General features: G+C 35.3%; 1 protein-coding gene across 3 annotated transcripts in view; it reads left to right on the top strand.

Annotated features, from left to right (window-relative positions):
- LOC108752287 (probable JmjC domain-containing histone demethylation protein 2C) overlaps positions 1-15,553 on the top strand; it is a 331,473-nt gene that overhangs the window by 60,420 nt on the left and 255,500 nt on the right. For all 3 annotated transcript variants that reach the window (XM_018493015.1, XM_018493016.1, XM_018493013.1), the window contains exons 2-4: positions 3,344-3,595; positions 4,933-5,046; positions 14,211-14,405. In XM_018493015.1, coding sequence (XP_018348517.1) covers positions 3,344-3,595; positions 4,933-5,046; positions 14,211-14,405 — 561 coding nt within the window. The remainder of the gene's footprint in view (positions 1-3,343; positions 3,596-4,932; positions 5,047-14,210; positions 14,406-15,553) is intronic.

The raw sequence follows: 15,553 nt of genomic DNA, 5'->3' as shown, positions 1-15,553 counted from the left end.
TTTCGCCATACTAGAGAAAGGAAGGATGAATTTTTCCTGTTGTCATCAATTATTGCAATAGAGTACTTATTGGAGTGTATCTTATATGAATTACATTAACAGCACTTCTCCTTTAATTATATAATATCTAATAGGGAGAATTGATTGAAATAAATTTCATTGTTTGAAAGAAATGAAGGCAATTATCCAGTCATTATTGATTCAATCGACTATAATATATTGATTATTTTCTTTCTTCATTTTTCTGAAAAAATTGACTGTTAATTATTACACAATTTAATAATTTATAATGAATTTAATAATAAGGGGATAATTATCCTCATTTCTTTACATTGTAATAATTTACTAAGTAAATTGTAAAAGTTGCTACAAAGTAGTCAGATTTAAATTAAATATAAAGTAGTAGTTAATATTTTTTAAAATAGTTTTTAAACGAACCCAGTTTAAAGAAGAATGAAAATAAACTTATTATATTTTTGTAATGATCAAGATACCACGATTTGCAACAATAAATTATTACCCGATTGTCAAAATTGTGAACAGTTTTATACTAAGAATATTATTTTACATTGTAAAAAAATGTTCGGCATAGAATTATATGACAAGACCAATACATATAACACCATTTATATCCATTTAAATTCTGGCGAAATGATGAAAGTGATAATAGGTAATAGGACTCTCGAAATTCTCATGCTATAGCGATTCTCGCGATTTTTTTTCAAATCGCCATTAATATTTGCAATACGCTTCGTCGAAAGCGAATTCTTGATAAACTGGGAAGGAATTTGTCGCGCCTTGGATCACGTCGTCCGGGCGGCATCCCCGATGCGTGGGTAATCCGAACACGCGGGACACGGAAATATAGAAGAGAGATTCCTGCGAAAACGGATTACAATTCCTGACATAACCCCCCCGCCAGTGCCGAATACCCCCGCGATTCGAATTGCGTGCCAGCAGCAGCGCCATTAAACGCATCTAGTGAGCGAACGGGCGAGCGAACGCGATATCGCGTAATTATTAATCATCCATGTATCGTTTACGTGGCGCTTCCCTCGCCTATTATTAACAGCCGTTGCGCCCCGCAGATATTTACTTATTAATTAACCGATTAACGTTTTGCAATTATGCGCCGTCACGCTCTACTCGCGTACCCGGAAACCGCGCCTCGCTCGTACCTCATCTCGCGTTTCTTACGCGTTCGATTAATAACGGCCGCGAATTATTATTGATGCCAACGATGTGTCACGGTGTGCCCGTAGTCGGAGTCTGGCCAACCCGCCATTTCCAGACACATCAATTAATTTACCGCAGTCATACGAATGCAAATTTATGCACCACGCCATTTCTTTCGATCGCAAAAGGATAAAGCGCCATCGATCGATGCGTTAATAGATAGTTACACAATTATTATTAGATATATTATCGACGTAAATTGAGTCGTCGCACGTCTTTATTACTATATATTATATTTGCAGAATTTGCCGATATGTTATTTTTATTGAATGCTTTCATTCTGCACATTTAATGTATGTATTCTCTTCTTTACATTTTTACAAATCATCCTTTCTCCCATATTTCAGACTTTTGACATGTTCCATCCATCGTTTATCTTCTTAATCTTAATCTTATGTACAACACAATTACAACACGCTGTAAATTATACATGTTTTCGCCAAACACATTGAATTGAGTATTTGCGGTCACGGTGCGACGATTTTGACGAGCACGTTTCGCTTATAAATGCTGATTTATCAATTAATTGGCTGACGCATCGTGACCGCACCGAGTCACGCTCTCCCCTTACGATTACGATGACCCCAGTGTGCCAGACAGGCGAGAGGGTTGCATGATATTCCGAGGGAATCTAAAACCGGATGCGAAGTATTCTATAAATATAATACGCATACATTCTTGCGTTAATCCGCACACGAAAAGGATCTTTCTCATCTATGTACATCGCGCAAACATTTCGTGATATCTCGCCTTATAACGTAACGTTTTATTAATGTAATATAATTATACTACCTTAAATGGTTGAGGAGATGGCGAGTGTTTCAAGCTTTAGAAGTTCCACTGTGGTAAAGGCGGTGATGTTTTATTTTGGAATTATTTTATCAGCGAAAAGTTTAGTAGAAGTTGTTTCAGTTCTTGTAAAATTTTCAGCTAAACAGTGTATGTACTTTAATGTTGTTAAATTTGAAGAAAGTCGGAAAGGGCGAACGTTCATTTAATTTTAGACTAAAGTAGAGCGTGCACTTTCGCAGAGGCCGTGGAATACAGAATGACTATCCGTCATTTGATTCGATAAATCGGCTGCCCCCGACCAAATCCCGGTCGCGTTGACAAAGCCCGAGAGTAAACCGAGCGTGCGGATCCTGCTACATCCCGCTTCCATGACCCCCTCTCGTTATCCTAGCAGCCAGCACTTTCTGCTCCAGGCCAGAGGTTATGAATAATACATATTAATTGGACCATTTCCATGCACCATCCTCTCCCTCTCATTCTCTCCGTGTAAATATATGTACGGTATAGTCGAGACAATTTCACCATCGGCGCTCGAATTCGTTGCGTGCGTTTTCTGGAGGAACGCGAACGAGAGAGACTCGATAAGCGTGCATGAATATCACGATAATAGGCGCTGATAATTAACTGGGTGGTTGTTACGTGGCTAGCTGAAAGGTCCCGCCCCGTGCATCGTTCGCATGATAACCGCTCGTTGTCGAGAATGGTTTAATCTTTAACCCCCTCATGATTCCGTGGAATAAGTAGAACCTACACAGATTTCATTTCATTATGTAGCACCTGTTATTTTGAAAGTCTCTAATTAACAGCAGACAGGATACATTGTTATGTTGTAACTTAAAAAAATGGCTAAGCAGAAAATTGTTCTCGTAATGCTGTTTAATTAAAGGGATTATTCGCAAAGTGGTTTTTATATCACGTCTCTCACAAAGACATGTAGCTTCTATATTATATATCAGCTGCAAAATATTAATTAAAATATTATTAATTATATTATTCGTAACTTTCAACTTTTTGACCGATTCTTAGGCGCTCTCTGCTATATTATGTTGTTACATTAATTCGGTTTCTCTATTTATTAATTAAGATATTAATTATTTTAACAAGGAAAAAATATATGGATACATTGATTTATTTCAAAGTTATATTATCAGTTCACTTTCGTTCAGAGCTGAATCACTTTGTCATAAAGCTTTGTTTCTTGAGCTTTGTCTCCTTTCGAAATTTCTCGCCTAGTCGCCTTTATTATATTACTTATATTATTATATTATTACGTATAATGCAATTGATGTAAGCGTTCGATTATGTATGCTTGCAGATCCTCGTAGAGTACGACGACGTGGAATGGCAAAGGAGGGAGTGGTTGTCACCACATAGGGATGCCGTATTTTCCTTCTTTCTCATTGAAAGAGGTCTCTACTGGGCTGAACGACCTGACCCCAGGCACGCCAGTCTCATCCCCATCGATCATCATAATCACGCGAACAATAACCACCATCAGCACCGCATTAACGGGAAACCGCTCAGAGGCGCCACGGCGGTCGCCGACACCGTTGCTTGGCCAGCTCTTGTAAGTATAAATAAATTGTATCTAGTTTTCATGGATAAATTTACGAATCCTCGGATGACCTTGTTTCGTTTTTCCTCAAAGAAAAAAATATTTTTTTGTATCAGTGATTTCTCATCGTTGGTTGAATAGTTTCCGAGACTGTTAGATTGTAAGGGAAAAAAAAAATAAAGAGAGATGCTCCTCTTCAAATATCCACTAAATATGACTCGAAAACAAAAAACAAGTTCTTTCTTTTTCTTAATCGCATTACGAATTATAGAACTTTCCTGCCTTGTTCAGAAATGTAGATAGAAATTATATGATATACGTGTTAAAAGAATATTTTTACCACGGTTTAAATATTATACGATACAATATTCACGCCTGAATGCGGCAGTAATCTGTCACGTGTGATTTCCTTCGAATTATACACAGAAACTATCACGATTTACCATTTTTAATGCAGCTCTCTCATATTTTAACGATGATAATTGAGAAATGCTCGTGATACTATTCGAATATTAATCAGTTCGTGGTTAATTAATGAAATACTCAATTCTCCAGTCCGTTGAATAAATTTTACATCGGCACAATTCAACCGCTACAAAACGGACTGTCGCATTCCATTGGCTCGGCGCTCTTTTTCTGATTAAAATTTTAATGCTTCGATTGAATAAGCTTAATTATTTTGTGAAAATTTAACTACGCAAAAATAATTACGTTTATATATTTAAAATTTTTGCCGTTTATGCAGTTTTTTGTATAGGAATATCAAAAGGTCTGAATGCAGCGTTGTATGAATATTGCTGAAATATTATTGCTGTAATTGTTAATATCTTTATTTCTATTCCTTTTATATGTAGGTAATAATCAATTTTTATTTAATATTTGATGTCATCAGATTAAAACTATTATTTGTATACAAAGACACTATAATATTTATATTTATATTCCTATAATATTTATATTCTTTTTTGTAAAATATAAATACGTTTTTAAAATAATTCTTATTTGAATCTGCCATAAGCTAATTTCATTTTTATTCTGCAATTGATTGTAATTTTTAATTAATTCGTTAAAATTAAAATTAATTTATGTAAAATTAAAGTATAATTACTTATTAAATAAATGAATTAAATATCGTTCTTTAAAAATGCTCTGGTGTAAATTTTATTATTATATTACGTCTTTCATAATGATATCCAGCTTTTTAAAACGTTTTAATGTAAATGGAATTAGTTAAATGCAGCATGCGCACGTTGAACGATAAAAATATGCTGCTTGGATGGATTAGATTAAAATGTTATTTCAACTGAAATAGTTATACATATAATCGAAAATTGCATGTTTATTTTTAGACTTTTTATCCTCTCGTGGCACGCGCCGAGTTGCACGAGGACGCCATGCCGATCGAATTTATGCAAGATCGCAAACTGGACTTCGTCGACTACTCCAAGTTGAAGCCGTTCACTGTAAGTCACAAATTTTAGTTATTCTTATTATTTATGATCAACCGCTCTATCGAAGATATTAGCTGTACGTCATCATAATACGATCTTTGACTCCGTAATTACTCTGTAATCCATGTAAAGCGATAAATTATGTTTGTAAACAAATACTAACATAGCGTTAATGTTTAACTCTTAATATAACTTTTTTTGTTATTATACTTTACTACACGCAATTTTTTTTGTTATTTGTGTCTTGAGTTAATTTTCATTGCTTTAACAAATATTATTAAATCATTATTATATATATATATATATATTAACATTTTTAAAAGACATTTGTAAGGTTGAGTATTTAAAAATATTGTATATACTGGCTCCTAGTTTTTTGAAGAAAAGGAACGCGTGTAGGACACGAATGACCTAGTTGTGTGTGGTTGACTATCATCAGTTATCAATTTGCTTCAATACATTTATTACTTATATCAATTTTACTTGTCTTTTTTTATATTAATTTTAAACGATTATTATTTATAGTTAACGCAGTATTAATTTATATTATTTTTCACGTTTTATGAAAGTTTAACGTGCGACGAAGGTAACATTTTTGTTTAGCAGAAAGAATTGATGATCCAACAATATTCTCTAATTAGCTGTCCATGTGCTTTGTGAATATGAGTTGTGAAGAAAACGTAAAAGCATAAAACTCGTGCGCGTGACGAGAAGTATGGTGATAATTTCTGCTGACCAAGGTACATTGACGCAATCCGTTATCTCGTTTTCCTCCTAATTTCCTCGCCACTGCGGTGTCCTGCACATTTCACGCGCGAGATACGATAAAGGATCCCGAAAACGATTAAGAGCCCGCGAGTGGAGCGAGTTCGGTTGGCGAACATCGTGGTATAGCGCGTCACAGCGGCCACTTCCGCTTTACGACTGGAAACTTACTTCGTTAGGGGGCTTCGCTGGGAACTTAGTTAGAGAACAAGTTCCGGCGCCATTGGCGCATCCGACACCTCTCCAGGGCAACGGATGCGAATGCGAGAGCGCGCATCTCTTCTTCTCTCCCGAGTCGTACCGCTGCTGTAAGTAATCTTTCACGGAGGCTTGTTGTCCAACTTCTCTTAAGAGCTACGCGGAAGAGCTTCGACCAAACTTACCAGGTGGAAGGAGCAGCCGAACTTTGACTCGAGTTCCCGTTTCACTTTCGCGTGCGTGCAGGAGTTATGTTCGCGAGCGCGACAGAACTTTTCGCGGATTATTCCTCTCTGAGCTGAAAATTTTATTATTTCCCGATGACGAACGGAATTGGAGAAACTGGAGAACTTATTAATGGGAAGATATATGTCTAAATTATTTAGGGCAAATGTTGGAGGTTACATGGTGGAACCAGAAAGTAAATTGTAAAAGCAAAAGAATTTCATATAATTCGATAGGTTGTTTACAATTGTTTAAATTTATTTGTTAATATATTACTATTTTATCAACAATAGAAATTTTACATTGTATGTATTATATATATTTTTTTAACTGGATGCTTTTATCATTTTATTTATCTCATCATGAATATTCCACTAAACTTTACGAACGAATTATCAAATAACGCATTTTTTTCTTGTTTCTTTTTCTCCATTTATTTGCTTATTTTATACAACTTATCGGCTATTCATTAAAAAGAGAAATTAAATCGATGAAATTTTCCGACACACGAATGTGATTTTTAATATGCTAATTACAAATGTGATAAGCAAATTCCAATATTAGTTTTTGACCTTCGATGATTAGTTTGAGGCAGTTGTAATGAATGAGCATGCAGAAACTTCCACACTCTTGTCGAGCTTGGGGAAGCTTCCAGATAGGGAAATACGAGGCACTCGATCGAGATAATAAATCGATCAGACCGATCCCTCTTCGCGAGCGCGAAAGAACAGTGCGCGTGCACCTTTTTGTGTGTGTGTGTGTGCGTGCGGCCACTTCGAAAGTTACCGCGTTTCTGTTAGGGTAGGAAGAGTTGAGCGAGGTGGAATTGTTTCCAAGTAATTAAACTACCGGGAAACTTTTACCGTTAAAACTTTTTCCCGCTCCGGCGACGGTATACGAGGTTGTAAGTCGTTTACGTGCGGCGAGAACTTTCAGTCCGGCGGTCAGGTTCAGGTGTGTCTCACCTTTCAAATCCGCCCTTTATCCTGCTACGTGCAACTTATTAGTTCATCTCAAACAAGTACGTATTATCTTCGTAACTTGTGCATTAAGGATGCCCTGAGAAATCTCGTATGTTATAACAATGCAAGACAAATTGCATTTTTTTCAGCCTTTTGATTGAAATTTAACATCCTAAATCGATCGAGTTTAGCATCTTAAATTGAAACACAATATTCGACGCTGACTTTTAATTGTAAACTCAAAACAATCTCACTTTTAATTATTTACTGTGGTTCGACGCAATTACTCATGAAGCTATATATATCGTCACCCCGAATTCTTTCTCCGTTTGTAAATTGGTCCTAATTTGAACAACAAATCTCTTTCAAACCGCTATAGATCTTTACTTTCAACTTTATTGCGGACCGGCGCGCTCGTCAAGAAAAGGAGAAAATCAGCGGTTAAATGCAAAAGGATAAAAAGATATACAAAAGGGGCCAAATTCGTTCGGGGGTGCGGGGGGGGGGGCAAAGTTGCGCGCGAGTGGGCTGACCCTGAACTATAAATGCTACGAGGTTTTTTTCTCCCCGTTGCATCGCATAAGTATCCAACATGCGTGCCCTTGCGCGCGACGTCGCTCGGAGACATCGCTTTCGCTTTGCTCTCGTTGCCGTAGGTGCCATGAACGAATGCTACCGCACTTTACATCTCGCGAATATTAATCATCCGTCTGGGTCTTTTTTCATACAAGCAACATTTTACTTTCAAATTTTTTCGAAATAAAAGAGATTCAGATTCCTCTACTGTAATATCTTGTTAAAAAACTTAGTGATGTAATAGATACGTTGAAAATTAATCTTGATTTTTTTTACTTTTTTGAAAGCCTAGAATAGTAATAACATTTAGACTGGACAGAGAGAGAGAGAGAGAGAGAGAGAGAGAGAGAGAGAGAGAGAGAGAGAGAGCAACTTATTAGTTCATATTTAATCATCCATCATATTTAATCTTCCATCTGCAGTCAAAAATATGACTGCAGATGGAAGATTAAATATTTATATGCATTGGAAGTAATTTATTTAGAGTCACTTACGGTTTAAGAGCAGCGGATTTATAATAGAACAGACTGAGAAAAGACTCTAGGTCCTTAGAAGATAAAAAAATCGAGCAAGGGAACAATATTTATTTTCATCTTCTGAAGACCTAAAGTCTTTCTTTTCTTAATCTAGAGTTTTTTCTATATATATATTTAGAGGCTGGCCTAATGAAAGGAAATCTTCATTAGAGAATGGATTCTAGAGCTGCGTTTATGTAACTTGTTAAGAAAAGGTCCCGTATCCATACGGCTGTTTTTACTTGTTGCCCGACAACGTCAACTGTTAAGTATTAGTTTAACGACTCGCATCAGTAACGCGCGCGCACGATCATTGGAGAACGTTGGAGAGCAGCCAAGATGAGGCGCCAACATATTCCCGTTCTAACGGTCCTTAGCCAAGTGTGACGGCACTGCGTTATACCTTCGATCTCCCTTCACGCGATCCTCGTCGGAATCTTACCTGAAAGATCACTGGAAGAGAAATATATGTTATACCTTTTACTTTGGCGATTAATACTGTTCATCTGAACGTACGAACTGATGTTTGAAATGTCGCGAGAGTCTGTAGATAAAGTAATTATGTAAAATAATTAAAAAGTCTATTGCCTTATCGTAATAAAATCTTGAGTGATTTATTCTAATTTACATTGACAATGAGTTGGCGAAATAGCAGACTAATAGTGAATTTAGTTGGGCGTAGATATTAAAGTCATTGTATACTGATTTTATTTCAGTGTAAAAGTGATTATTTCGAATTATAATATATTTCACCTAACAATGCAATAAAATGAGTACAAGGTTTGGCGGTTTTCATTACGACAGCTGTAATATCAGTCAGTGCACTGAGTACGTCTAATCGAATTTACTATAAATTATAAGCTAAATATTAAAACTTATTAGCCGAAAATTTTTATATGACTTTGACTCGTTGTTTGGCATCATTCTTAACCTATAGAGAACCGAAGGCCCTTTTTTAGGGACTCGACAGTGGCGCTAACTTTTTTGCCACTCAACCCCATGACATTGATAAAAAAGTTCTAGCCCTTAAAATAAAAAAATCGATCAAAAACATGCCGGTCCTCAGAAAATTAATAGAACTTACACAATATTTTTACAACCAAATTATCGGCTTTGCAAGCTTTATAGTAAATTATCAGCTTTATGTTTTGAAATTTTGAAATATCAATATATTTCAACTAGAGGAATCTGTTATTAAAATATTCTCAGATATTTTACTATCCCAAGGGTTTGATGCTTCAAAGCTTAACTTTCTACAAACCGAGCTTATACCCATGCAATACCTAGTTACGAAACAGTTCCGTTTATAAATGATGTTATAACCTACCTGCTGTGCGTCTATCGGCCATTGGGAAAGTTTAAATACGAAAACGATTAAGTATCGTGGCGGTAAGACTGACAGAGTTGTTATATCGAGCAATATCGGAGTTGACGTGTTCATTATTGACGAAATTTTATCGAATAGATACAGACGCCGATATAAAAAGTAATTGCACGCGAGTAATTTTATTGCGCGAATACACAAACGGTACACGTGTATCTGTCTGTGCGCCTTTAATTTAAACTTTACGACAGTCACCTGCCCATAGTCATTTTATCTGCCGGCGCTTTGGTTCCGTGATTGTACGGTGAACGCATCGCGATTAATGGCGGACGCGTTCTTAATTAAGGAACTCCTTAATTAATTAGCTGCCGCGCCAGCAACTGCTAACGAGTACCCGCGGCGCGTGATAGAACGATAACAGTCGACATTGGTGTTGGCCGTGATTTTCCGACCGATAATTTTCATTTCGAGAGATATTTGCTTAATAATTGGAGAATTCGCTTAAAAAGAAGCGTACAGCTTTTTATTAATATTAAAATCTATATGATATAAAAGAAATGCATTATGAAATATGCAATAGTAAGTATATTACCAAAAACATAAATCTCTGAAGATAATGTTACAAGCGAAAAACGATATTATAGACAATATATTCTGTATTTATAAATCACATGTTTTAAATTTTTCTGAGTATTAAATTACGTAATGTATAATAAAAATATATATAGTTATATACAATATTTCTAAAATGCAATCTGATACAAATATATTGTCAACGATTAAGAGCTTTCATAACATTAACTTATTTTAATTTTTTTATTAAGTGTGATTATGGAGACAGTAGTATTTCAATTTCTCTTATTTTTTCGAAGTATATACTTTTCTATTTCTAGCGACGAAAAATAATTAGTGAGGTAAAAACAGAGTTTTTAAGAAATTAAGACAAACATCACATTTTTTTTACTTGAGTAAAATAGTTTCTTGAATTTGAATAAAATAAATAAATATTTTTCACGCAACGATATTATACGCAAGCTTTAAAATTTATTATGAGGAAGACAATGCTCACTTCGCGTTGCTATTTAATTTAGATCTTCTAAGAACTTCGTAAGAAGATAGTATATTATACATATGTAGAAGATCGTGCATGTTATCGTGGACGAAGTTCGGCTTGAAAATTGCATCGAATTCGTGGAAAGGATTAAAATTACGAGAATCGGAGATGGGATTTAGTCGACTCGCTTTGAACGAGAGAAAACCTCTGGAAACGATCTTTCGGAGCAAGCAATCCATAACGTGGGGTCGTAATCCATAAATAAGGATACGGTTTCTCTCGTTCCCGTGCCGAATGACATCCCCGAATCGAATTATCGTGCGTACGAATAATTCAACGACCGACAGATAATCTCGTTGACCCCGAGACCAATCCTGGTCGTTCATTTCCACGTTATAATTGGTGCGCGACGTGTCCAGACAGACGTTATTTCTCGACTCGATATCGACATTTAACGACGATAACGGCTTGACGAACGAAAAATACTTTTTGCGAACTGCTCTCCCCCCATTAATGCCATACGTTGCGCGAAAATTTTCTATTGATTCTGCCTCTCGGTAAACTTCTTCTGAGTTTGCAGGGAACGATTTTACAATGGATACGAACGACTGCGAGGACGATAGTTGATAGTTATTTGCAAGCACTATTTTATGACAGATGAGAAAACTGCGAGAAATTATGCTATGTACACGAACACATGTACAGTAGCGTGTATCAATCTCGCACGAAGAGATAATTTAGACGATAATTTCGGGATGTTAGAAATGCTGGATATTTATCTAAACGCATGTTGCATGTTACAGGTCTAAACTTTTATCTAAACTAACATCTCGCTTAACTTTCGCAAATATAATATGATTGTTAAGACAGCTCTTTAATCATGTAGTATTTTCCTCATAAGATTTTACCATTCCATTTCTGGCGATGAGAAAAACGTAAAATTGAATAATTTTTAATGAATGAAAACGAAGTTTTCGAATCTGAAACCCATGACATTTTTTCAATACGTCAGTAATGAGACAAGCAAAAAAAACGAGTAAAAAGTGCTACATTAGTAAAACTGATATATTTTTAATGAATGTTTTTTATAACTCTGTAAAAAGTCTCGTGGGATGTGAGGACTTTATGAAGAGCATAATAAGACTGACGTAATTTTAATTATAATGTTTAGCAGTCTGCAAAGTTGTACTTTACATATTAATAGTCGGAATAGCAATTTGCAAAATACATTGAGCTCGAGATGTACGTCATATTTCCAGTCCTACAAAGCAATTATTATTCGTGTAATTACGCAGTTCTCTTTGATCGCGTGAAGCTGCCTTTCCATCTTTCCAGCATTTATTTCGTTCGATTCACCCGCGTAATGAAGGCTCCAAGAATAACCAGGAAAAAGTTGGGCAAAATATGCAGACCGCAGCGGACATAAGATAATAACGGTCGAGATCGAAGTTAAGTTTATACCATGAAATCTGATCGAATTGTAGTGCCTCCTGCCGCGAGGTCGTAGTCAGCCGTGATTTCTTTTTTTATTTACAGACTGCTCGATAAATCTTTAGAGGCTATTTCTGTATCAAATCAGCGACGGAGCTTTCTCTCTATCAATGAATTTCTATAAATTGTTATAATTCTGTTTCTTCGTTGATTATGTAATAAATTAAATTTTTGAATTATCTCGAAATCAAAGAGAGAGGAATAAGTAATATCGAAGAAAGCGAGCGTTATTGGCTCGCATTGGAACTTCATGCAAAGTGCTTCGTGAATCGCGTTCACGACGAGCATTGCGCGGACATTAAGTGCTCTCGACGCTTCGGTAATAACGTTCTAATTGCCGTTGTATTACTACCATTAACGCGCTTCGCGCCGTCACGCTGTGCGCAACGATTGCATAACGCGTGTCTGACGTAACGGCGTAGTGATGACGTAATTTAAATGCGAACACGAGCGGTGTGCTCGCTCGACCGTGTACTCGTCATCGAGAAAAAAGAAATGATCGCGAAACAAGGTGAAAATTGACATTATCCCTCCCGCTTTGAATCCGCATGACATTCTTAAGAGAATCCCATTATTATGAAATATGTACTACAAATGCACTCTTCAACAAGGTGCCACGTTAAATCGATAACGATGAAATACGAACTTATGTAACTTTATCAGAAATATTCGCATGAAGCACATTTCGAAAGAAACGTTTTAAAGTCTAAACACTTTACTTCCAAACTCCGTCGAGTTTTCTCCTCGGTGATTCTCTCCTGCTTGAAAATCGCGCCATTTTCAAATCAACCGTGCAAAATTGATAAAAAGAGTTCAATTTTAAAATTATGCACGGAGTTACATAAATTAGAAAATTGTTTTAATCTAAAAAAAATTGAAACTTTTCTGTCATACTTCTGTCGACTTGGAAATGACATTAAAAGTTATAGCCATCCATTTGCACATCATATAAGATTTAGTTTATTAACATGTATGTAGAGACGACAAAACGTATTATGTATTAATTAGTTGCAATCTTTGATTATATTTATAGCTCGAGAAACCAGACGGTGATGTAATTAACGTTTTTCAATGTCACATTTTGATTGACGCTCTAATGCGTTAGAAATTATCGAGGTATCCAATTATAGATTTAACAAAGGGATATTAAATATTTGATATATTAATTTTTGTTTCATCGGATCTCTCTAATTTCTCGACAGACACTGCTTTTAAGAGTATGCATAAAATCTTCTGACATATCGGTTATTGATTGCATAAAATATGACGTTTCTGTGTTCTCCTTAATCAGATTTGATATCTATTTCAAGTTTCAGCGCATTGTTTCCGTTGCGTTTATCATTTTTGTCGATTTATGACAATATTAATACACAGAAAGAACGATTTTACTGAAATATCTAAAAATTTAGTTACGAATCTAAGAAAATAATTTTTTTAATTTATTAAAGTATTTGTGTGGAAAACTCAAACGTTAAAAGCAATGCTAAAAAAATGTTAATATTCTAACAATTAGCGCTTGAACGTTCTACATAATTATTTTGTTGACATTTCAAAATTTATTTTTAAGTCTACATATATCTAGCTAAACTTTAGATACTTCAGGAAAATCGTTCTTTTTGTATGTGAGATAATAATAAAGTCAACGAATAAGATAAAATGCGCATCAGCTTCTATCTTTCAAAACACAATGGGATATTATACAATAGCCGAAGGGTATTGAATATCTTTTTTTATATGTATTTTTGTAAAATAAAATAAAATAATTAAAGTTTTATTCATATTAGAGTTATTAATTATATTTCAAAATTACAAGTAAAATACATAATAAAGTATAGTATAAATCGCAGTCTGTTTTTAGAATAAAATCCCGTGCGCTCAGTTTTTCGGAGGAAGAGGAGTTTTTATCCCCTTTGTTATCTCTTATCAAATTGCGCGGGTTTTTTCCTTCTTTATTTTTCCTTCCAAAATCGCGGACAGGTTCTCGAGCGGAGGAGAACAGTCCGCTCTTCTTAATCAAGTTCTACGGACGAAGCTTCAACCTCGGTCTTTTTTGTTCGTCTTTACAGCAGGACTGGGAGCTGACTAAGGGCGCAATGCCCTGGGGAAACGCCGTTAGAAGATGGGCCGAGATGCAGGACGGTCAGAGGATTCTGTTGACTACGCCTAGCGTTCTCGTCGGTTTCAGGGTCGAAGTTTATCGGGCGGAAGGCACTACACAATGGTACACAGCCGTGATCGTCGGTTACAACGAGTCCACTAAGGTGAGTTAGTAAGGTATTAATAATAAATATTACAGGGACGTGTGTTATCAATAGATTAGAACTGTTCTGCAGCAATTCTTGAAAGACTCCCATATATACTCTTGTGAGTTGCTTGATCTATATTTGATTTTAAATTTGTCAACTTTTATATCAAGATTTAATACAAGTTATTTATATAAATTAATATTTTCGAAAGAGAACGATTTAAACGGTGTTAAAAATATCACTTAAGTAAACCGGAAATTATAGACCTTTGTTTTAATTAATACAGTATCTCTATTTTAACGTAAAAATTTGGTTTTACTTCGGTCGATCGGTATCGAAAGAAATTACAAGAAAAGGAAATTCAATTTTCTTTTCCTTTATATATGTAATATATAATATAATGTACATGTATGAATATATGTATATCTAATAATTTAAATTAAGACACACATTCTAAATTTTCTCGAATTCTATAGATAAATTGATTATTTATGTGTTATTAATCTCTTCTTTATTATATAACCAGATTGTCTTTATTTTTAATTTTTTAATATCTATTTTATATTAATTTTTTTAAACTTAATTTTGGCATATTTTCATCACATTTATTAAGATATTTTGATACGAAGCTATTTGTGCCGATTTATTGTAACATTATTATTGTTATTCACTAAAGATAACACGTCTTGAAGTGACTGAAATGAGTTTTCAATTTTCTTTCTTTGGCCGATATTCTCAATATTTTTGTCGTTAAACATCCTAAGGTAGAGAAACGACAGATTTGTGTCGTCGCGAATGTAATCCTCCTCGTCTTGTCTCTTGGTGAGAAAGCTTCCGATAATTTATCCTGACAGTGGCGCAGCATTCCTATTGGAAAACTAAATCCCTGAAATAGTCCGCGACGAGAGAATGTTCCGGAAAAGGCGCGGAGATCAAAAGGCGAAGGAACATAAAATATCGGTTGAGTTGTCTGAAGAAGCTTTTGTCGCTCGCGCGCTTTTTCTTTTCTGTCTCTTTATTCCTTTCGTATACGTATATATATCTGTCTCGAATATTTCTTGAAAGTATCAGCAAAATCGAATCGATTGCTTGTTGAGGTTTATTCGAATAGTCTTCGTTCTAACGTTGTCTCTTAAAGACTTTAATGAAATATCGCGAGGCGA

Source organism: Trachymyrmex septentrionalis, unplaced genomic scaffold, assembly GCF_001594115.1.
Source record: "Trachymyrmex septentrionalis isolate Tsep2-gDNA-1 unplaced genomic scaffold, Tsep1.0 scaffold6, whole genome shotgun sequence".
Classification (NCBI taxonomy): domain Eukaryota; kingdom Metazoa; phylum Arthropoda; class Insecta; order Hymenoptera; family Formicidae; genus Trachymyrmex; species Trachymyrmex septentrionalis.
This window is presented reverse-complemented; position numbering and strand designations above follow the sequence as displayed.